At 45.9% G+C, this 23,059-nt stretch overlaps 1 protein-coding gene across 3 annotated transcripts in view; it reads right to left on the bottom strand.

The window, feature by feature from the left end:
• Positions 1 to 23,059, bottom strand: part of DGKG (diacylglycerol kinase gamma) — a 159,844-nt gene that overhangs the window by 9,095 nt on the left and 127,690 nt on the right. For all 3 annotated transcript variants that reach the window (XM_021692349.1, XM_021692350.1, XM_021692351.1), the window contains 2 exons: positions 3,954 to 4,074; positions 1,342 to 1,402 (listed from right to left, as the gene is read on the bottom strand). In XM_021692349.1, coding sequence (XP_021548024.1) covers positions 1,342 to 1,402; positions 3,954 to 4,074 — 182 coding nt within the window. The remainder of the gene's footprint in view (positions 1 to 1,341; positions 1,403 to 3,953; positions 4,075 to 23,059) is intronic.

Below are 23,059 nucleotides of genomic sequence, written 5' to 3'. Positions count from 1 at the left end.
CCAGGTGGGAGAGGATTTGATTTCTTCCAGCCTTTTTTTAGAAGACAAGAGGAGTTTGGATAGATTTTTCTCAATTTAGCTCCATCAAAATTATAAGTAGTAGAAATTTCCTCCATCCTTTCTAATTCTAACAAAGTGGTAAGCTATTATTAGTTTTTGCTGTAGTGTGTTTTCATCTTTTTCTTAGGCTTCATAGAAGCCCGAAGATTGAGGTAAGGTTTTGCAGAAAAATCTCTGCTTTTGATACCCTTTATAGAAGTTGCCATCCCTAGAGTCTGTCTCCAGGGGCCAGTTTTATAATCTGTAGAAGTCACATGGAACCAAGAGTGATGGAAATACATCTACGATTCAGGCCTGGTAGAAATCTCATGCAAACCCTTCCGCTAGTAGAAGAAAACTTGATGTTCTGAGGGTTCAAAATAGTAGGGTTTTGAGCTATCTGAATACTCCACAAGTGAGGGAACTTAGAAACACTACTTTTGCCTCTTGAAGTTTGCATATTCACGATAGTACTGAAGGTGATACTAATGTAATAGCCCGGGGAGCACCCTGGCCCCGAACACCAGGATAGTGCTTTCTCTTCACCACCGAGTTTTTAGCTGGGTTTCTAGCTAAGCAGGAAGGATGCCTGACCCCTGTCGTGGTGCTAAATGGAGGGCTGCTGTGGGTATGGTTAAGTTGGGGAAGGAGGATGTTCGCTTTCTTTTGCTTGCTCATTTGTTCAGGGCTTTACTCATTGTTCAGCAGATATCATTGTGCACCTGTTCCGCGCCAGGCACAGTGCTGGGTGCTGAGTGGGAACTCGCCATCTCCCCTTGTAGCAGGGAGTTCAGGTCGGTGCCTCTGCGGTGAAGTGTGTGCACTGCGGGGGTCCTCCCCCTGGGACTCAGGGGGTCACAGTGCCTGGGAGGAAGTTCCGGCGCGAGGGTACACACTTGGCTTCTACATAAGGAGACGCTTTCTAGCAATTAGACTTATTCATCAACAGAGCAGGTTTCCTTTTGGGGCGGCAAGTTCTCTGCCACTGCAGTGACTCTAGAGGAGATGAGATGCTCAAGGCTACTGCACATGAAGTCTTAGAATTCACCAGTTCCAAGTGTGAGTGCTTTGGGGACAGGTCTTTGTTTCACTCGGTTGGGGGACTGGTACCTCGCAGTGCCCGACACATAGTGGGTGTTCAATAAAGGCTTAGCAGGTACGTGAATGGGTGGATGAAAAAAGTGGAAGACAGGCTGCACTAGATGATTTCCCCAAACCCTGGGCAACTCTGAGAGTCAGCGACTTCGTACTATCAGTGCCCCAAAGGAGCCCAAGAGAAAACTTCTCACCCTCATCACTCACCGTGCATGGGGGCTGCATCCAGGGCTCTCCATCCACTTGCATTGGCAGCAGCTTGTTTGTCCTGGAATACCAAGAACCGAGAGAACACAGTGAGCTTTAAAGCTTCTGGAGTCCAAGAATTTTAGGGTGGTCCTCACAAAGGAGACAGAAGTGGGAAGACCTTATCTGCCCCCCCAAGAGTGGTTCTCTAAGACTCCCCTGGAGGGCTTGTTAAAAATTGATTTCTGAGCCCACCTCAGGAATTCTGACCAGGCAGGTCCCAGGGTCACAACTCAGGCTATGGGTGATTCTGTTGCATTGGTGCTCAGGCCCTAGTTTGAGAAACACCGTCTGGGGTGAGCAGTAAAGTCCACGGAAGTCTGGGAAACAGCGGCCAACAAGGATGGCAGCACCACTGCTGAGCAGACCCTCAGTCAACAACCAGCCAGAGGGCCTACAGACTGTGCCAGAAACTCCACAGTGAAATGGGAATGGTTATGAAATGGGAAAAGGCCTGGTTTCTCTGTTGAGTGAGAGGTTGCATCATGTCAATGAAGTAACGTCTCCAACCTAGGCAAGGTACAGCTCAGGTCTGAGTGTGTTTGCCTTGCCCGCGCTCCTAACTATCCTCTCTTTTATGTCTTCAACAGTAGGGCACTCTGTGGTTGTATGGACTATGAACCTGACTTAGCTGGGAAATGGGGTCATTGTGAATACTGTCCCCACAGGTAGAAGGAGAGGAGAGAAGACCGTGTTGCTTCCCTGTTTGGGACGAGGCTTCTCTGCCATACAGATTCTTTAAAGGAGAGAGATGAGGTCTTTTGACTCCCTTCTGTGGAAGAGTTGTGAATTCGAACTATATCGCCTTCGGGAGAAAAGGCAAGTCCTTTTGGAAGCCTCTGGTCTGGGTGAGCAGGGAACAATTGCTACCCACTGTCTGGGAAGCTCTCACCTGGGTTTGGCATCTGCCCTGCTTTTGAATTGATAAAACGAGGGACACAGACTATGTTCTGATGTTGATGACTGTCTGACTGATCTTGAGAATATTTAATAATAAAAAATAATAAACCTAATAATAAAACCAGTCATAAGAGGAGAGAGTGGTATTTTGGTTCTTGGGACTGAGGAGGGTGTCTGGGAAATGCCCAGGAGGATGGGGATCTTGGCTCACCCCCTCTGTCCTATCTGAAAATAGGTCCACTGAATGTGAAGAAAAAGTCCTCCCTCTCACACATGGCTTTTTTTGATTCCCCTGGGACTAAGATGTTACGTTCTCTGTGGTCCATATCAGTTATGGCTTAGCTGTGCGAACAGACTGGACCTACTCAGTGCTGGAGTCATGGAGGACAGACAAGGAAGTAAGTGTGGAGATTAATGTGGAAAACAGGGGCCCCAGAATGACAATAGCCCAGAGAGAAAACAAGCAAAGCTCTGGGTAATACTAGAAAAGACAAAGAAGATACAGGGAGGGAATGAAGAAAAGGGTTCAGTGGGATAAACCTTTAGCTAAGAGATGTCAGGGAACCAGTTCTGGGGATCTTTCCGAGGGATGCAGGGTAGCGCCAAGAGCAGCATTTCCCTAAAAGTGTGCTGAGGACACTCGCCCAAGAGGTTTTGGGAGAAAAGGGTTCTGTGGTCAAATAACTTTGGGAAACCTGCATACTGTGGCCCCTCCAGGAGATCCCTAAGGCACACTAAAAGATTTGAACTGTAAAAATTGGATGGGGAAAAGGAAGGGAATAAAGATTTCTCAAATAATCAGGTGGAGAAGAACCTGATGAGTTTTATTGACTAAACAGAAGCAACTGAAATCAGAGGATCCTCCCTCTGAGACTCCATTTCTTCCAGCAGCCTGCAGTGACCGACCTGTGAGGTCCACACCCTGCAGAAGCATCGCCCTCTTAGGCAATTACAACCCATTTGCTGATGTTGATGGATTGGCTCTACAAAGGCAAATAGGGAACAGTATTTCTAAGGCCACTATCCAAGAAAGAGTGAGCTGAGAACCTGGTTTCTGTCACAGTGTGCCCTCTGGCATACATCTAGCATCTTAATTTGTAAAGATAAGAAAGGCAACACCAAGCAGAGGATTATAGGGGGAGGGAGGGAAAACTGAAAGGGAAGAAATCAGAGAGGGAGACAAACCACAAGAGACTATTAAATCCAGGAAGCAAACTGAGGGTTGCTGGAGGGGTGATGGGGTAACTGGGGAATGGGCATTAAGGAGGGTACGTGATGTGATGAGCACCAGGTGCTCTACATAACTGATGAATAACTGAACTCTACATCTGAAATGAATGGTGTACTATAGGTTGGCTAATTGAATTAAAAAAAAAAAAAAAAGAAAGGCAAGAAGTTGGATCTCTGGTTCTCTGGACCTCATAATCTTATACTATTTAGAGAATTTCACCAATTCATTGTAAGGTAATAGCAAACAGGTCATGGTGGAACCTTCAGTTGATGTCTTGGATGGTTGGGAAATGGTCTCTAAAGACATTCTTTATAAATGTTATCAAGCTTCTGTCCCGCACTCTCCCTGCACTGAAATCCAAAGATGGCTTCCTAGTTCTTGTCTGTAAGAACTCAGAGGGGGGCGGAAGACCTGGAGGCTGCCGGATAATGAGGAAGCATACCTGATGGTTACCGAGGAGCACTGGGCCAGCCTCCTGCCCGCACTCTTCAGGCCAGTGTAGATCTGCCCCATCTCCATGGCTCCCTCTAGCCCCACCACTTCAAGGAGCTGGTCACTGAGGTCTGCAGAGTGAGACAAACAGAAGTAGTGCATACACATCTCTCTGTTCCTCAGGCTGGTTTTTCTCAGAAACCCAGATCTATCAAAAATACCCTTTCGTCTCCCACCAAACAGCATTTTCAAACTCATTCTGAATAGGGAATTTCCCCAAAGGTCAATAAATGTACTTTTCATGAACAGAAACCCAGTTCTAGTGAAAAAAGGTTTTGATTCAGAACATTAATATGCATCCAATGAATAGGTTGGCAATTCTAGAAGCCTCTTTAAATGGAGAGCTACAAATGATGAACCAGCTATTTCCGAAATGATTTTCAAATCCCACCCCACCCCCACCCAATGCAGCTAAAGACACATAGGAAGGAATGGTGACAAAAGTCCTTCTCCGAGCTGGTTCAGGTTTCTTTTCTCTGAATGTCGGAATAACATCATGGCCCTAATGATGATGGCTGATGGTTAACCAACCTCAAATTTGGCCTGTGGGAAGCCAGTGTGAGCCAACCTCCTTGGACATCCTTGGGGAAATCAGTGACCTCTTTCAGGACACCAGGTACCTCATCTGAGCCAAGGAAATGAGTATTTCACCTACACCAGATTATTCTGGGTCCACAGTAGAAAAAGTGGGACAGAAAATATGAGTCTAAGTCTCAGAGTCACATAGGATCGATGGCTTCCCACAGTGGCAGTTACTTCTGATTCGGCACCTGGAAGATGTCTTTTGTTCAGAGTTCCTGAGGCTTGGGCTGTCCCTACCTGATTTCTTGTGAAAGCAATGGCAGGATCAAGGTTTGATGTTGGGAACAAGACTCACTTTTACAACACAACTTCTGTAGTTAAAACAGAAACACAACAAAAAGGCAGATTCTTTAAAAGCTTTCATTCTTTTGCCTACTACAGCAAAGGTACTTGGGGTGCCTGGGTGGCTCAGTCGTTAAGCATCTGCCTTCGGCTCAGATCATGATCCCGGGATCCTGGGATCGAGCCCCCCATCGGGCTCCCTGCTCCGCGGGAAGCCTGCTTCTCCCTCTCCCACTCCTCCTGCTTTTGTTCCCTCTCTCGCTGTCTCTATCAAATAAATAAAATCTTTAAAAAAAAAATAAAGCAAAGGTACTTTTCTCACAGATTGTACTTAGTCACTAATATCCCAAACTAGAAAGTTTATGTTTTTATTTATTTAATAGATGGGTTTTGTCTAAGGTGCCTCCTGGTATAGTATAATGGTGTTTGTTAAGATTGTCAAGGAGATATTTAGGTTTGTCTTTACTTTTTTGTTTAGAAGACTGTTGTTTAAAAACATTTTCTTGATGGATGCATTTCTAATGAAGAGTGAAGCAGACCACGGAGCTGACCACAAATGTGTCAACACTGCTCCAGTCCAACCTACTGATGATCACTGATGGACAGCAGCTGCCAACAGATACACAAACTGCACTCCTTCATCTTCCTGTGACAGGCACAGAGCTTTCCCCTCTATTTCAATCCACACTTCCATTCTCCTTCTCTGGTTCTCCTTCTTCTTCTTCTTTTTCATATCTGAAAAGATACTGTCTCCTTAAACTCTCCATCTCATTTGGGCTTGGAAGAAGAAGCCATGAAAGAGCAGTGTTTGTTTAGGAGAATGCTCCAGGCTCTTCTAAGGAGTTTGGATCCAATAAACACAAATATCTAAACCTCTAGTCATTTAATTAGTTCCCTTCTTACCAAAGAGCATTAAATAACCATTGGATAGTCTTAGCTTACTGTGTCATTTTAACAGTGTCTGTGAAATCAGCATGGGTTATGAATGAGAGAGGGGAGAGAAAGGGAGGAAGGGGGAGGAGGGAGGAGAGAAATAGAGGAGTGTGTCTAGGGGTGAGGAGGGTGGGGAAGTTATACTGGGGTAGGAGAAAAAAAGCAGCAGAACTTTTCAGAGGTTCCCCTAATGGCAGAAAGACAGATGTCTTGTAAAATGTTGCTCTTTGTACCAGGCTTAGGTATCTGACAGTGCTGTTATAGTTCAGTGTTTTCCCTCCTTGAAACATTTCCTGGTAACAAAATGTTCTAAGAAGCAAGGGACTTAATAGACTCAAGTGTTTCAGCTTTTACAATGTCTTGGTCTTTTAACAAATTTTCCTGTTGAATGGCTTTAAGTTGTTATCACTTCCCACACATTACCTTGCAGCTATCACTTCCCACACATTACCTTGCTTCCTGGCTCTAGAAGAGAAGTAATGAAGGCTGATCTCATCCACATGGTGGGTGGGTGGGGGGCAGAGGCTTACACACATGTGGGACTGAGGAGATAAATGCAGGGTAAGGGGCTAGGATATACTGGTATACTTTTTGCCATTTTGCTTTTGAATTTGTACTCTGAATCTTCCCTGGCATAAAGAGGCTAGGATGACTCCTGTCTACTACCGAAGGAAGACTTGATTGTTCTTCTACTTCTCCACCATTGCCTAGCTGATCTTTCTTTCAATTTCTTACAATGCCTACCAGGAGGTTCTGAGATAAAGAAATCTATTTAACGTTGTTTCCCAAACTTATGGGACCACAAGTCTCTTCTTTTGTGTGATACCTATAAATAGTCCATGGTAGTTTTCTTTGATACACACTTTGGGATATTTTGGCATCACTTAATTCCCTTTACTTCCTTTAGCACAGAGATACTTATGCATAAATTAAATTTGGAGTTAAGATGAAACAGAATAGAGTGCAAGTCAACATCCAAGCACACAGAACAATTAATGTTTGAAGCTCAGAATCCAGAATCAGGTCATCTGTTATACCAGGTCTGTTTTACCTAGTACCAGTGATTCAGAGTGTGGTTTTGGCAATTCACATCATCTCCCTATTGTCTGTCTTTACACTTTTCAACTCATTAGTATTTAAGCTGGAATATCCATGCACCTTAGTAAAACAGGAATTCATTCATTCCTTCATTCATTCATAAGTTACTGAGTAGCAACTGAGTGCCAGATAAGAACTGGGAATACAAAATGTTCTACTCTTGAAGGACTCTTGACCAAGAGGGAGAAAATGTATTAGGTGTAGAAAATGCTGTAATTGAACTATAGGAATAGGGAGGCCTGAGTAACTGATTCTGACTCAGCTAAGTATGGGAAGAAGGTGTCACAGACATTTAAGGAAAGTCTTGAAGGATGAATGCCAGGTAATTTGCTGGGTTAAGAAGGAGAAGGAGCAAAGATGTTCCAGGGACAGAGATGATCATATGTAGGGCTGGATGGTCACAGAATGCAGAAAGAAATTAATTTAGCAATAAACCCACTTGGCAATTTCATTGAAAAATATAAAAAAGTATTTCTACCTAAGGAGAATTATTGTCCAGAAATTATTATTATTATTATTATTTTTTTTACAGAACTATAAGAAGAGGGTCACTGAGCTGGGCACGAGTTTGTTGCAACCACTAGAGCTATAGGCTTTTTAGCTCTGCTCTTGGTAACAAAGCCTTGTGTTTGTGTGCAGGGAACACTTAGTATACTCTCTCTGAGGAGGAAAAAACGATGAAGATTGGGAAAATGGAAAAAGGAGAATGTGGAAGCAAGGCAGGAACGGCAAGGACGGCAATAGCAGCTCCAATCTGGCCCACTTGACTCAGCCTCCAGTATGTGATTTTATAGATGCAAATCTGCTCATGTCATCCTTATACCAAAAATCCTTCAGTGGCACCAATCATAACACCAAGTGCTGGCAAGAGAAGATGAAATGTGCATTCTTTCACACCTATGATGAAAGTGTAAATTGGCAAAAACTTTTGAGAAAGAAATTTGACAATGGGAGTCTACAATTTTCATACTGTTGATTCATTAATTTCTTTTTTGGTACCAATCACAAGAAATCATTGACAGGATCTAAGCGCACACAAATATGAACACTGTTGTATCATTTATAAGAGTGACATCCCCTTCTTCCTCATTTCCGTCTGTATGAGAATAAAGTATATGGTATCCATGACGATAGACTTTTGTGCTGCCATTAAGATATTTACAAAATTTCAAAAACATTAAATATGTATATCACATTAAGTGTGAAGGTGAGATACACACTTATTTATACACAGCATGCCCTCAGCTAAGTAAAAATATGTATAGGAGAAAAGGACAAATACCCTTAAAATCTTAACAGTGGTGAGTTCTGGATAATTAGATTCAAGATCATTGTTATTTTCTACTTGATGCTTTTCTACATTTTTCGTATTTTCTGTAAGTACGTATTAATGTTTTAACTTAAAAGTCCTTTAAAAAAAAACCTGTCAACTGACTGCTCTTCATACTTGTAAGCATGACGTAAACTCCCTGGCTTGATGCCCAAGGCCTGTACCCATCTGGCAAGAGGCTGCCTCTGCAGTTTTGTTTCCTGACACTGTGGGGCTAGGTACCTGCTCCAGACATGCACGACAGCATGACGTTCTCCAAGTTATCCCTCCTCTGTGCTTCTACGTATGCTGTACCCCTGCTGGAAATGCCCACTTCCACCTTTACTTTTTCATTAAGACTCAGCTCAAGCGCCATCAACTTTGAGAAGCCTCCCTACACTTGCCTGCCTGCAGTTTGGTTTAGATCCTCCAACTTTTCCAGGTGGATGTCGTCAGAGAAAGAACAAGAGGCTTGATGTACTACTGGTGGTGGGCAAGAGAAGGCTGAGATACTGTAGCAGGGGGTCTAGTCCGAATAGGGAAGGAGACGAAGGACTGGAGGAAAGGGAGGAGGGGGAGTTCTAGAAGGTGTTGAGAGCCAGTGGGAGAAGGAGGGCTGGAAAGAGGTGCGGTGAGCAGTGCTAGTACATGCCGAGTGCCTCGTATGACCCCAGTGCTGGGCAGCTGAAGAAGAGGGTGGTGATGGGCCTTAGCATCAAGGCGAAGTGAGGCTAGGTCAATGGTTGCCACACTTTGCTGCACGTTAGTGTTACCTGGAAAGTTTTTACAAATAACAATGCCCAGATTGCATCTATACCAGTTAAATCAGAATGTGTGGGACTGGGAGCTAGGTATCAGTGTTTGTTTTTAAAGATCCCCAGGCGATTCCAAAAGGCAGCACAGTTTGGGAACCGCTGGGCTGGGTTGCTGGGTGGATCATCCCCATAGGCTAGTGGTTCTCAGAGTGTGGTTGGTTCTCAGAGTGTGGTCTTGGAGCAGCAGCCTCAGTGTCACCCAGGAACTTGTTAGAGACACAAATCCTCAGGCCCCACCCCAGACCTACTGAATCAGAAACTCCGGGGCTTAGGCCCAGCGGTCTGTGTTCTAACAAGCCCTCTGGAAGATTTTGAGGCATGCTCAAGATTGAGAACCTGAGACTTAGGCAATAAAACTGCCCAAAATATATGCGGGAGTTAGAGTGAAAAGAATTATAAACAAGTTCCTTCCTGACTAGATCTAGATCTAGAGCTTTTTCACTTGAAAATTAGGAGTTAGGAATAATAATGCTGACCTCAAGTGTGGTTATGAGATTGAAATGGCAGAGCTGAATGCTGAAGTGTCTGGCACAGGGTGGGCACTAAAAATCTATTAGTTTCACTTTCCTTTTCTGCCAGATCCAGTCTGACAACTCCCAGTTGTCTGTTTGGCTACCTTCCTAGAGTTGTGTACAAGTGTCCTCAAACCCCAGTATTCAGGCTAAAATTTTTAAAACATCTTCAGTGGTCCTCATAGTTTCACACCTAAACACAGAGGCCACAAATTCAGGGGAGCTTTACATTAAATGGACATCCCGCTCAGTCTGTTTTTCCTTCCTCTTATCTCTTCCCTCCCTCTGCCCCTCTTTCTACTTCTTTGATCTCAATGGTCCCATTTTGCTTTTATTTTCTTAGTCCTGCCCACTGTCGGCAGGAGAGATTGGAGCTAACAGGTAAAGTTGGCAGAGCATTCATAGTGAAGGGGCATGTCTGATCTGTCCACTCCCTCCTTCAGACCCTTCAGAGGCTCTAGAAGCCCAAGGGACAGTGCCTTGGCTCCTCAGCCAGTCATGCAAGGTCATCTGCTAGCTGGCCCTGTTCCCTGCACTGGTGTCCCTCTGCTTGGAGAACTCCTGTTTACCTTCCCGGGATACCCCAGGCACCGTGCTTCTTCCTCCTCCTTTGCTCAGACAGTGGATCTTAGCAAAAGACAACTGTTTTCTGAACATATCACTCTCCCAACTCCAGTGAGAGTTGAAAGTGGGGATGCTTTCCTGTTTATCTTTGTAACCCTAGCAACTAGCCTAGCCCTGGGCATATAGAAGGCTCCCAATAAATGTTGGTTGAATAAACTGAATAAGATACATGCTTTAGTGCCAAAGACCTTAATAGGTTTGACCTGAAAGAGGAAAATGATAGTGAATAATATAATAATAATAACAACAACAACTACTTGTCTAGATTGAATTGGGTAGTAGACTTTCCATGAATTAACTTATTTAATCTACATATAACAGGTAATGATAACCCAGTCTGGTTTTGCTTCTTTCTTTTTTTAATATTTTATTTATTTATTTGAGAGAGAGAGAGAGCATGAGCGGGGTGGAAAGGCAGAGGGAGAGGGAGAAGCAGACTCTCTGCTGAGCAGGGAGCCCCATGTGGGGCTCCATCCCAGGACCCTGGGATCATGACCTGAGCCAAAGGCAGACGCTTAACTGACTGAGCCACCCAGGCTCCCATTGCCTCTCTCTCTTAATGCATAATTTTTATGATCATCCCTATCTTGGCTTCTGGTTCACACTAATGAAAATTCAGTCATTTAAGATGCAAGGGAAGCTCAGGATATAGAGTGGCATGATTTGAGCTCCTTGCTTGCCATACCATAGGGAAGCACAGGAGATCTGTAGCCTAACAGGATGCCTTGCTACCCTCAAGCCCACTCCTACCCATTTCCCCTTTAGTCAGTCACACTCTGGATTTAGGTCTGAGAACTGCAATGGGCCAGCCTAGGGAACAAAGCAACCCCCAATGGAGGTGCTGAAACCCTACCTGATGGCACCCAGAGAGTTTCTGAACCATCCCACCATATTGCCCCACACCCTAGGGTGCCTATGGGCACTGTCCCTTTACCTGGATTCTAGCAACATGGGTGAACTGAGATGTTGGGCATCATTGCTTTGGGTTGGAGTCCCATCAGCTCAGTGGGTAATACTAGTTAGCTAATGCTCATCTGAAGCTCTTCCTGGCAGGGGTATGTGTCTGACTAATTAGAAACGCAAGAAGGGATTTGTCTCTACTTAATAAATGGCCTCTGGTAGACAAATAAGGAGTCACAGGGTTCACGGCAAATGCTGAGAAACTCTGTAGAAGGTCTGGAGTTTGGGGCTAACAGCTTCAGTTTAATCTCTGTGTCCATATAGGACAGGCTCTTTGTCTTTTCCGAGTCTGTTAGTTTGCTAAGCCTGCCATAACAAAATCCCATGAGGCGGGGTGGCTTAAAACAACACAAGTTTATTTTCTCACAGTTGTGTTGGCTGGACAGCTAAGATCAAGGTGTTGGCAGGGTCGGTTTCCCTTGAGGCCTATCTTCTTGGTCTGCAGATGGCCACCCCCTGGCTGTCTCTTCACATGACCTTTCCTCTGAGCGTGTGCATCCCTGGCATTTCTCTCCGTGCGTCCAAATCTCCTCTTCTTCTAAGGACACCAGTGAGATTAGATTAGGGCTCACCCTCACTGCCTCATTTCATCTTGATCACTTCTTTAAAGGCCCTGTCTCTGAATACAGTCACATTCTGAGGTAGAGGATTAGGGCTTCAACATACGAATTTTGGGGGTGACAAAATTCCCCCCAGGTCCCTGCCCCATAACAGGCACAATAATAAAACCTACTTCATGAGGGGTGCCTGGGTGGCTCAGTTGGTTAAGTGACTGCCTTCGGCTCAGGTCATGATCCTGGAGTCCCGGGATCGAGTCCCGCATCGGGCTCCCTGCTCAGCAGGGAGTCTGCTTCTCCCTCTGACCCTCCCCCTTCTCATGTGCTCTCTCTCATTCTCTCTCTCAAATAAATAAATTAAAAAAAATCTTTAAAAAAAAAAAAACCTACTTCATGAGTTATTTCGAGGACAAAAGAGTTAAAGAATGTGAAGATGTTCTATAAACAGCAATTAGAAATGTTCCTTGTCCCTCTGCTAGAGAGAAGCTGACCTGCACTGGAGGGGGACGGGGCAGTGGGACCTTCTTACCATCCTCAGAAGGAAAGGATGCAAGTGGAGCTCTGCCTTGTGGTGGGGCCAGGTTCTGTCCCCACAGTCTAGACAGGTGAATGGAGCTGGCAAGCCTCTCTCAGACTTGGCCTGCCAAGGCTGTAGCAGGTGTCACCTTGGACTCCTTTCCTGCCTCCAAATTTCCATGGAGATGGGCCATGTGCCCTTGGCCGCTCAGGCACCCAGAGCCCCACAAAGCCAGACACTGATCAGACCGCTTCAGCTTCCCACTGGGTCTGGTCGGCACAGATGAAAGCCTGCTCCAGGCTAAAGAGCTTCAGAGCCAACTCAGAAGCCTGGCAGCCCAAAAAGAGCCTGGGCACAGGGAGATGGAGAACCCCACAAGACTGTTGCTCGATTTTCTGGAGGGGAGAGGCTCTGGGGTTTCCTTGGGCACAAAAGGGTGAGTAAGGAAGGAAGGCTGTAACTGACAATCAGGATTTTCACTGGCCATGTTCCCACCTGGCCTCTCAAAGCACCAGGCCCTCAGGTATCCCAACCACATCTACCCTGAAGAATAATCTAGGACCAATGTTCTCCCTAGAGATCCAAGCTCAGACGCAGGATAGAAGCAGAGGGACATTTGCCGGCAAACTGAGCAGGCAGAAGGGCACATTCCTTGGCATTCTGCAAACCCAACATGAAGAATGTGCCCCTGAGACAAGCTATGGGGCATCAGAGCATGGGCTCTGGACAGGCTTACATCAATTACTACTGCTTGGCACCCACTAGTGTTATTACCTTGGGAGAAGTATGCTTCTCGCTTCCCCGAGTCTTTCTTTTTTTTTTTTTTTAAGTGGGTTGCATGCCCAGTGTGGAGCCCAACACGGGGCTTGAATTCACAACCCCGAGCTGAGATCAAGAATCAGATGCCCAACCAACTGAGCCACCCAAGTGCCCCCACCCCCCAAGTCTGTCTTTTATCTGGCAAATGGAGATATAATAACTCACTGGCAGGGTCGCAGTGAGGTTTAGAAGTGAAGCAATCAGGAGCCCTGCACAGAAAGCCCTCGAGAAACAGTGGCAGTAATTGTGATTTGATGTTTCCTTAGAAAGAGGTGTCTTCAGAATATCCTGTCTTTGCTACATGGTGAGTGAGTGGCCCTCTGCAGATGGTCATTAATGTGACCCAGAGAAGGTAGTGAAGGAGGGAAAAAAAAAGGAGGGAGAGGAGGAGATGGAAGATGGGGGAGGGGTGGCTAGGAAAAGAGGGAGGAGAAGGTAAGGGAAGAATGAAGTGCTGGAAAGAAAAGCAGACATACCATGATGGCCAGAGATACTGTGACCTTGAGCTTTTGGGATGACTGCCCCTCCTGGCAAATGAAGCACCCCTATTTCTACTTCTTTTACTCTAAAGCAGGGAGGAGGCTCAGCATTTTATTTGGAAATGAGTTCCTTTAGTTCCTTTCCTTTCCCTGAATTCCTGTGTGTGTGTGTGTGTGAGAGAGAGAGAGAGAGAGAGAGAGAGAGAGATACAATCCCACAGTGATGCACTGTTCCTGGGCTGAGCAAGGAGAGAGTCGAGGAGGATCTGGAGATATTTCAGGCATAATTTTGACACCCCTGGTCTAGCTAGGCACCTCCTTGGAGGGAAGTTTCCTTTGCGCCCTGCTGTTGTCATACTTGCAGGTTTCTTCTACTCCCAGGGGTCTGTAAAACCCTGTAAGAGCAGACACTGAGTGGTCTTTGCCTCTGGATGATAATCCAGATGGCAACAGGAGAAACAGCCCAGAGCCTCCACTTTCTGAAGAGCAGAGGTGTAGGGTTGCAGTGAAAGGGAATGTGTTGATGTAGCAGGCAGGAGCTGGGATTTTTGTCTCTGCTCTGGCTGTCTAGTTGGGTGACCTTGGGCAAGTCACTTTCTTCCTCAGGGCCTCCATTCTCCCTGACTTGGGGTGGGGGCAATCTAACCTTCAAGTCTGTTTGAGCTGTTCCCACAGCAGTAGAGGCCGCATTTCCTGACTGTCTGGATCAAAAACAGATTGGCCACAACCCCTACCATTCCTTACACTGTGCAGAAGACAGAACATTCTGTGCAACCCTACACTAAGGCAAAAGAAAAAGCAAATGCGGGTTCACAATGGCCATTGTTGCTGGCTCCTGAAAGCCTGCTGTGTGGTGGGGTGGGGAGGAAAGAGTGGGGGCCTCCATTCTGTGTGGCTTCCTGGGTTGGGCAGGGCTCTGACGAAAGCTCTGTCTTTTGTGGAAGGGGGGCTTCTAGTCCCCTCTGTGCCCAAGGGTCAGGTGATTGAGAAGGGGAGGTGCAGTGTGCTAGGGAAGTTGTGTGGTGAGGAATTTTTCAGGAAGAAATGATCTCCTGGAAGATCTGAAGTGAGGGTCTGACATCATCATGCCTCCAAGAAAAACCAAGAGTGAGAATGTCTTAGAAGGCCTGGGAGGCAGTGGAGGTATGGGGAATCTCGACTGGGTGGTCCCAATGAAGATGTGAAGAGAATGACCAGTACTGAGCACAGACTCTGGGCCAGGCCTAGAGCTTTACAAAGGTTATTGCTTTTAACCCTCATGGCAACTCTTATTAGATAGAAACTATTATCTCAACATAGGAAAAAAAAAAACTCTTGAGGCTCAGAGGGCTTGAGGAGTTTGCCTAATATCACAAAGCATGCGGTATAGCTGGAATTCAAACCAAGGCTTGTCTGACTCCAAAAATAAGCTCAGAATAAAGAACTCAAGGCAGAGACAAAATAGCTAGGAGTGATATGATGTCTGATGGGCAGGAAGTGAGCATGGAGGGGCTGAGCCTCTTCTCGGCTCCTCTCAGGGAAGACTTCTTGGCTGCACAATCTTATTAAATGGAATGCTGAATTTCTCGGCTTGAATGTGAAATGCTATTGTTGGTATTTTGTTGGTATATTATCTGGCTTTATTTTGCTCACAGAGCTTGAGAAGCTTCAGTTCCAGGTACAATGTATATAATAAAATAAACCAATTAGTGGTGAGATTTTCCAGTTCAACTCAAACCTGATTCTCAGGCATGACACATATAATAAGGTACACTGCACACATCTACACCCACCAAGCTAATCACAGCTCAGAAAGATGTGCACACCACCCACCTGCCCCAGAAAGGCAAAAGTAGAGACTTGTGATCAGGAGGGACTGTTTCTGGTTGTTGGGTCAGGACTGGCCAGAGATGGGGAGGTGGGGGAGGATATTATGGTGTCTATAGAGAGAACACCATGTTTGCAATACTAGCACTTGGCCCTAGTCCCAGATCCACCAATTAGTGTTTGGCTTTGGACAGGTCAATTAACCTCTCTGAGTCTCCTTTTTCTAATTATAAAGTGTTTCTCAAGGGTGCTGTAGGGGATTAAAATGAGATGATGAGTATAAAATATTTCTAGCATCTAGTGCTAAATTCAAGTAGATGCTTAACCAGTATTGGACGAAGTGGCCTGAAAATGGGAAGTGGTGGGTGCCGGGCAGCATGCTGGAGGTGGAAAAGACCCAGGTTCTGGTGTAAGGCCACCGCTCTGTGAACACGGGGAGAGGTTTGGTGCGGAGGCAGACAGGAGGGCGGAGCATGTGGGTAGAAGCTGGGATTCTGCTGGGTGGTTTGTGGGGAGGGCAGAACCACCCACGGGGCAGCGTCCCTTTTGTCAGTCCCCTACTTCCTCCTGGCTTTTGTTCTCTATTGGCCTCTGAACTGGTCTCCTGCTGCCTGCCCCTTTCCCTGTCCTCTAACCCAAACTGCACACTCCTCTCCCATCTTACTGCTCTGGGCTTAAATACCTTCACCTCTTCCTCTCTTCCTATTATTCGAGGATCATGGACAAATTCCATGGCACATGACTCAAAGAGCTCTTATCTTTCCAGCCTTTTTCCTACCTCTGCAGGCTAGTGTTCTAGCCCATAGTCCCCTTCTCTCACTCACTGTCTTTTCAAAGCCTTGCCAGCTTCGCGTGTCAGCATATACACGTTCTGTATCTGGCTCATTCATTCATTCATCCATTCATTCTGACATCAAATAGTTCCTGATCTCCTGGGTGCAGGGCACAGTATTGGCAGCCCGGGATCAAGTTCCTAAGGAAAGCCCTCCTTGTCTTGCCCCCTGCATTCTTATGATACTCTGTTTCTGCCACTCCATGGGGCTCGCCTATCATACCAGTGCTAACAGGATTGTTCTCCATGTATTTTCTGGAGGTAGACTGTGAGTTCCTGGAGGTCTGGACACCTCGCACTCTTGCTTGCATCCTCCATAGCACCTGGAGCCCTACAGGTACTTGAAGGCAAGTTTGAATCCAGGCTCTGTCCCTTACTGTCTGTGTTCTTGGGCCACGTAACCCTATTAACCTCAGTGTCCTCAGCCATAAAGTAGATTAAATACAGAAGGTTTCTGACTTACAATTTTATGGTGATGCAAAAACAATATACTTCACGTTTTGAAACCATACTTTACATTTTGAATTTTGATCTTTTCCCAGGCCAGTGACTGGTGGTACCATACTGTCTCGTGCTGCTGGGCAGGGGAGCAAACCGCAGCTCCCAGTCAGTCACACGATCACGGGGTAGATGATGGCTATGCAGACAGGTATTCTGGTTTTCAGTTTCAGCACAGGATTCATTATATTAAATGAGATATTTAACACTTTATTTTAAAATAGGCTTTGTGTTAGATGTTAGTGTTCTGAGCACATTTAAGGTAGGCTATGCTAAGCTATGATGTTCGGTAGGTTCAGTGTAGTAAATACACTTTCAACTTACAGTATTTTCAGCATACAATGGGGTTACTAGGGTGTAACCCCATTGTAAGTCAAGGAATATTTGTAATTAAATATGCAACAGACTTTGCCCATAAGTAAGTGCTCAGTAAAAAGCAGCCCAATACATATTAATTGATTAATTAAGAACATGAAACACTTCTTACTCAAATTAGGAACAGATGAAGAACACCAATGTTCAGGCCATGTGGAGCGGAATGGCCAGTCTGGAGTTTTGCTGTGGGTTGAGTCTTAGCAGACACCTGGTATCAAATGGCTAAGAAGCTGCTACAGAGAAACAGGGACTGGTGTGTGGGCCAAGGTGGGGCAAGCAAAGGCAGAAAAATCTAAGGTGTCTAGACCTGCCAAAGAGCTACTCTAGAAGTTTCTTCTCCATGTGAAAAATGAAGGGTTCATGGGCTCTGTGGTTCTATTTTGAGCAGCAAACTTCTTAAGGCAGGAATTAAGTTGAAGTTTAACTTGAACCTGAGTGAGCACGTTTCCCCCTGCCAATGCTGAGCAGCCTCCAGAGGTACAACTCTACCTTGCCAGCCCCTCCCAGGTCTTGGCTGGGGATGAGGTGGGGAAGAGGAGGAGACACAGCTGGAGTCAGAGCCCTCTTGATTCAGAATTCAGCTGAGGAAGGACGAGGGACGGCTTTTCTTGACTTTCCGGTGAATTTAGTTGGGTCAGGGCCAGCCAGAAATGAGGAGGCTGGGGCCGGTACTCTGGTGTGTGCAGAAAGAATTCGATGTTGGGCTCTGGTCCCATATCCACCAATGTGTGTGACCATGGGCAGTTCCACAAATCTCCCCGGGGTCTCATTTTTCTAATCTACAAAGTTTCTTCTTGGCATTCTTGGGCAGGGGGGCAGCTGGGCTCACCAGTGCCCTGCTTCTCAAACTCCAACACACGTATGATCACCCGGGGGCCTCGTGAGAAATGCAGATTCGGCTTCATCAGTCTGCCCTAGGACCCGAGGGTCCATCTTGCTAACACTGTCAGGTGATGCCCTTGCTGCTGGTTGTGGACCACACGAGGTTCTGGAGCAGAAATGGGCAAACCACAGCTCGTGGGCCAAATCCAGCCTGCTGCTTGTTTGTGTCAACAAAGTTGTGTTGCAACACAGCCGTGAGCATTCATTTGTGTATTGTCTACGGATGCTTTCACACTAAGTGGACAGAATGAGGTAGCTGCATCAGAGACCGTACGGCCCACGAAGCCTTATTATCTTAATAGTTACTATGTGACCCTTTACAGGAAAAGCCTGCAAATGCCTGCTCTCGGGTACTGAGAACTGGCCCGTGTGAGCTAAAAGACCTGCACTTCAGTCCGGGTTGGGCCAAGGACAAGCCACTTCACCTTGCTCTCACCTTCCTTATCTGGAGGACACAATGATCTCTGAATTTCTAAGGAACTTGTGATTCTGGGATTTCAGTGCTACACAGGAAACATCATAGTCTCTATAGAAACAGACTTCTGAGAAGCAGGTGGTGTGGCCTTGATTTGGAAGCTGCAAAAAGCCTACCTGGCCGAACCTGCAGATTGAGCAGGCAGCTCTGACAGGTGCCCTGAGAACCACACCTAATGTAGGGTCAGCTGGGAACAGACAGGGGCTTGGAGAGGGAAGAGTGAGGATAGGGAGGTGGACCTCCCGGCCTCCGGTAGAGCTTGATGCCCTGGGACGTTATGCCTCAGCACCACACCCCCAAATTCCACTTTGCTGAGAGATCAACTCAAACACAACTTCCTAACTCACCATGCCAGGTGCCCCTGACTCTGGGTGCTTTTGGTCAACCAATATTAATAAGCCCTTTTGAGGTCTCAGGGACTGTGCCGGGCGTAAGAATATAGAGAGAACTATGACATCTGGAGCTGAGGAGCTCATAGTCGGGTGGGAGACACCAGGGAAGGAAGTAATTGTGGAAGAGTTCCACAAGCCAGCTGTGAAAGGAAATGCATGACTCTGGGTCTCTAGCGTGGGCCACAGGTGATGCCATTAACAAGGCAAGGAGCATGGGGAGGGTGTGTAAATAAGATAATGCTTCATTGGGGGCATGTTGATTCCAGCGTGGGCACCCGAAGAACTGAAAGACAATGCTGTGAAAAGCAACACAGAGTCTCTCTGTAGGCCTGCAACGGGTTAAGAGGAATGACATGTATGTTGCCATGGTTACTCCCCAGCCCTTAGGGGAGACCCAGTGCACACCCAAGTACTCCCGGCTCTTTAGGGATCACTTGCCTTGCTCTATCTCAGCCCCCAGGAGAGACCTTGGCCCAAGAGACCTCTGTGGAATGCACACTTGTTAGGAACATTTCTACTTTCTCTCAACACCCATGAGCAGTAAGTGGCTGACTACTGTTCATTATGACTGTCTTTCTGGTCAGCTCCCCACCAAATGGGAAAATTGGGAACCTACAACTCTGGACAGCTCCTGAACCCAACAGGTCACCTTCTGTTATGGTTTCATGCAAGTGAAAAGCCCTGAGAAGCAAGGAATTCACAGGCTCACAGTTATTTTCTTGGCTCATCTGAGCTCCAGCTCCTCACCTGGGAACAGGAGCCTGAGATGGCTGGATGGCAGCCCACTCCCTTGCTTTGGCATTTAGGGTACGGGCCATACAATCCGTGAAAATCCACATGGGCACAGCATGGAGGCAGAGAGAACCACGTGTGCCCCTGAAGTGGTGGAATCAGCCGAAGTGCAAGATTTCCCCTTCCCAGGCAAGACATCTGCATCGGGGCAGATTTAGGACTCTGTTTGCTAGGAGGGTACCTGTGTGAGGCCTGCTCGGTTGGTTCAGGGACGAGGCTAGGGGGGCATCGCTGTGAACCCCACACTGGCTGGCTGGCCTCGCTGGGGGTCCAGGTAGACCTGCGACTCTGCTTCTTTGCCGCTTATCACAGATCCTAATTATATGCTTATCTTTTGGATTATTGTATTGAGGCCTGGCTCCCATGCTCCCTAATGGCTACAGGGACCATGTCTGTTTTTGCTCATCACTGTCCCCTGGTGCCTGGCACCTGATAGGTGCTTCATAATGTGTGCTGAATAGATGACCGAAAGCCTGTCCCCGCTGCTGGAAAACTGACACGAAGGATACACTCTACCAGTCGTGGTCTGTCTCCCTGTCTTCATTTACCAGGTATACAAAAATTATTACCAACGGAAGTCTGGGGAGATTTTGCCCTCTCTGCTTAGAACCTTGTATAGGACACCCTGTTTGCAGTTCAAATGGGATTGACTAAGAAATCACTGAGAAAAGTGTTGCTTTAATAGCAGATAGACAGAGGGACTTAGGTGTGGATGACTTAGCCTCAAGGCTATTGCTCTTTTAAGGGTAAAGGCTGGATTGCGACAGATAACGAGGCTCAGTGAAGAATGTGAGAAAATGTGTAGGAAGTCCCCTCATTCATACCTCGAGTGGGGCTAAAGAGAAACAATGGCAGAGCTTCCCAGCCTTCACTCCCCAACCTTGCAGGGACTGGTCCAGCCTTGTGTCATGCCCTTGGTGCTTCACTTGGATTCAAGACTTGGCACACTCACTCTTATCTTGCTTCACTGGAGAGCCAGCTCAGGAGTAACTCCCATATTGGAAGCAATAGCCAAGCCAACTGAAGCATAATGCCGTCAAATAACCCTAGAGGTACAGGTTTTCAGAGCCACAGGTAATTTAAAAATAATCTAGATCAAATTTCTGAAAGCAGAGGTTAAGAGAGCGAAACTCTAAGTCTGGCCCCTTTCTTATGATACACTAAATATTTATCACCCTCCATTTATCACTAAACAATAATTCTGATTACTATTGATCAAGCTCTCACCATGTTCCAGGCACTCTGCTAAATGCTCTACGTGGATGATTTCATTTAACCCTCAAAACAATGCTGAATGAGAGAGACTATAATTGTTTCCATTTTGTATGGGTTGAAATGGAGACTTGGGGAGGTTTAATGACTTAACCAATGTCACGTGGCTGGTGGTGGGAAGGCCTGGGTCTTTCAACTTCTAGCTCAGTGTTTCGCCCCTTTTCCTACATTGATTCTAAGTCCTCAAGATAGATCTGAATTACTTATTTGCAGATAGTTGCCACATTTTACTTATCAGTTGAGTCTAATGGTATCACGAGATGAAACTCTCAGCCTCATAAATACTCACATGTAACTCTTTAAAATACCTTTTTTTTTTTTTTTCCCAAGATTTCCACTGAGTGCTTGTTCCTGTTCCCTCCCTCCAAAAAACATTTCTGTAGAACAACGTGAGCCAGGTGGGTAAGATGTTAGGCTTTGAAGGGAACACAAAGATGAAGATCACATGCTCCCCATTTTCCTGGTACTGGCAGGAGAAAGAAATGACAATGATACACATGCCTATGAAACAGGGTGACCCATAATCAGTGTACTGTCAAGACAGCAAAATCAAGTGCTCTAGGAATACAGAGGTTGGATTCACTTCCAGAGGTGCCACCATAGGCTCCAGAAAGGAGACAGCCCTGGACATAGACCTTAAAGGATGAGAATTTTCACAGGTCTATGTGGAGCCTTTCCTTGGCCTGGTATATAAACATTTTCTGTTTTCTGAGTGTCTGGCGTGTACAATACATGCAGTAGGATTTTCAAATAAATTTTCTGGTTGGACACTAGCCACTTGAGGCTAGCTAGGAATCATGGACTTGGTTCTGATGCTACCACTGGATGTAAATTGTGTAAAAGGCCCCCTTCTCTGGGCCTCTGTTTTTTCCCAGCTATGAAGTAGGGATATGGAAGGGAGTGGGTGTAACCTTGCTCACGGGTCTCTGGTTAGGATCACATGAAGTTAATATATGCAAAACTAATTGTAAGCCAAAATGAAATGCAAATATAAGGGATTATCTATCACTCTTCTTATTGGTGTTATAAAAATGAAAAAGAACCAATGCCCACGTACTGCTCATTATCTAACAACTTTGTTTTGACTAACCACACTGGGTCAGGCACCGGGGATACAAAGATGACTACGCCAAGCCTCCATGCTTGGAACATGAAAGGTCTAGGAAAGGAGATGTCGGTACAATTGATGTTATAAGTTTAATGTGCTAGGACAATGGTTGAGCTGGACTTTGGCAGAAGCTCTGCTCCTTTTTATTGCTAGTACAGGTAGATGGCAATGCTAAAGTTAAGAACTTCAAAATCAGAAATTTAACAGGTATGCCCCAGAATAAACTAGGATGAAAGGTGAGGGGAAATTTTTTAAGTTTGAGCTTATACTATGTTCCAGGCACTTTCACATCCAGCATCTTCATAAAAAGTTAGATATTATTATGCCCATTTTACAGATGAGGAAGCTGAGACTCCCAGGAAGTTGGGTTTATAAAACCGGAAGGTGTAAAGCCTAAATGTAAACCCACGTCATTCAATTGCAAGCATGGTGCTTTTCCTGGCACTCATTGTGTTCTAACTAGGCAATGTTTTTATAGAACTCATTCCATGCTCATTCTGAACGACCTTACTTCTTAGGTTGCTTTTCGAAGGAGAAAGACTGATCTGTGATGAAGAGGTTTGACAGTAACCCCTTCTAGTGCATTTCCTCTTATATCTCCTCAGAGAAATTGCTTCCCTCCCACTGCTCTCTCCTGACTTCTTCCTCACCTCTAATCCCAATGAAATTGCCAAGGAGTAAAGAATCCCAGCAAATGAAGAGCCTGTTGGGAGAGATTCCTGCCTTCCCAACAGCTGGCCTAAAAACTGAAACAAAACACACTGAAAGATGAAAGGAACCTGCCAGATGATTTAGCTCAAGGAGCCCACCTAGACCAACACCTAGCCATGCCTTAATTTTGTGGAGCTGCTAGGAACCTGTGATCTATAGGAGCCTAGTTGCCTATTTTACAGATAATGAAAACTGAAACCCAACAGGGTGAAAGACTTGCCCAATATCGCACACTAGTGAGAGGCAGAGTATGGACTGGAACCCAGTCTCTCGACTCTCAGGCCGATGTTCTCTATGAAAATAGGTTGTCTCTTTAGCTTTCCCCCATTAACATCTCAACGTAAATGAGATCACAGCCCTTTCAAAAGAAAGCTCAATGCCACTTTCTCTGTAAAGCCCAGAAGCCAGGCCCCACTTTGGCCTCGG

Source organism: Neomonachus schauinslandi, chromosome 1 (genome assembly GCF_002201575.2).
Source record: "Neomonachus schauinslandi chromosome 1, ASM220157v2, whole genome shotgun sequence".
Classification (NCBI taxonomy): Eukaryota; Metazoa; Chordata; class Mammalia; order Carnivora; family Phocidae; genus Neomonachus; species Neomonachus schauinslandi.
Note: the sequence above shows the minus strand (reverse complement) of the source record. Positions and strands in the feature narration are given on the sequence as shown.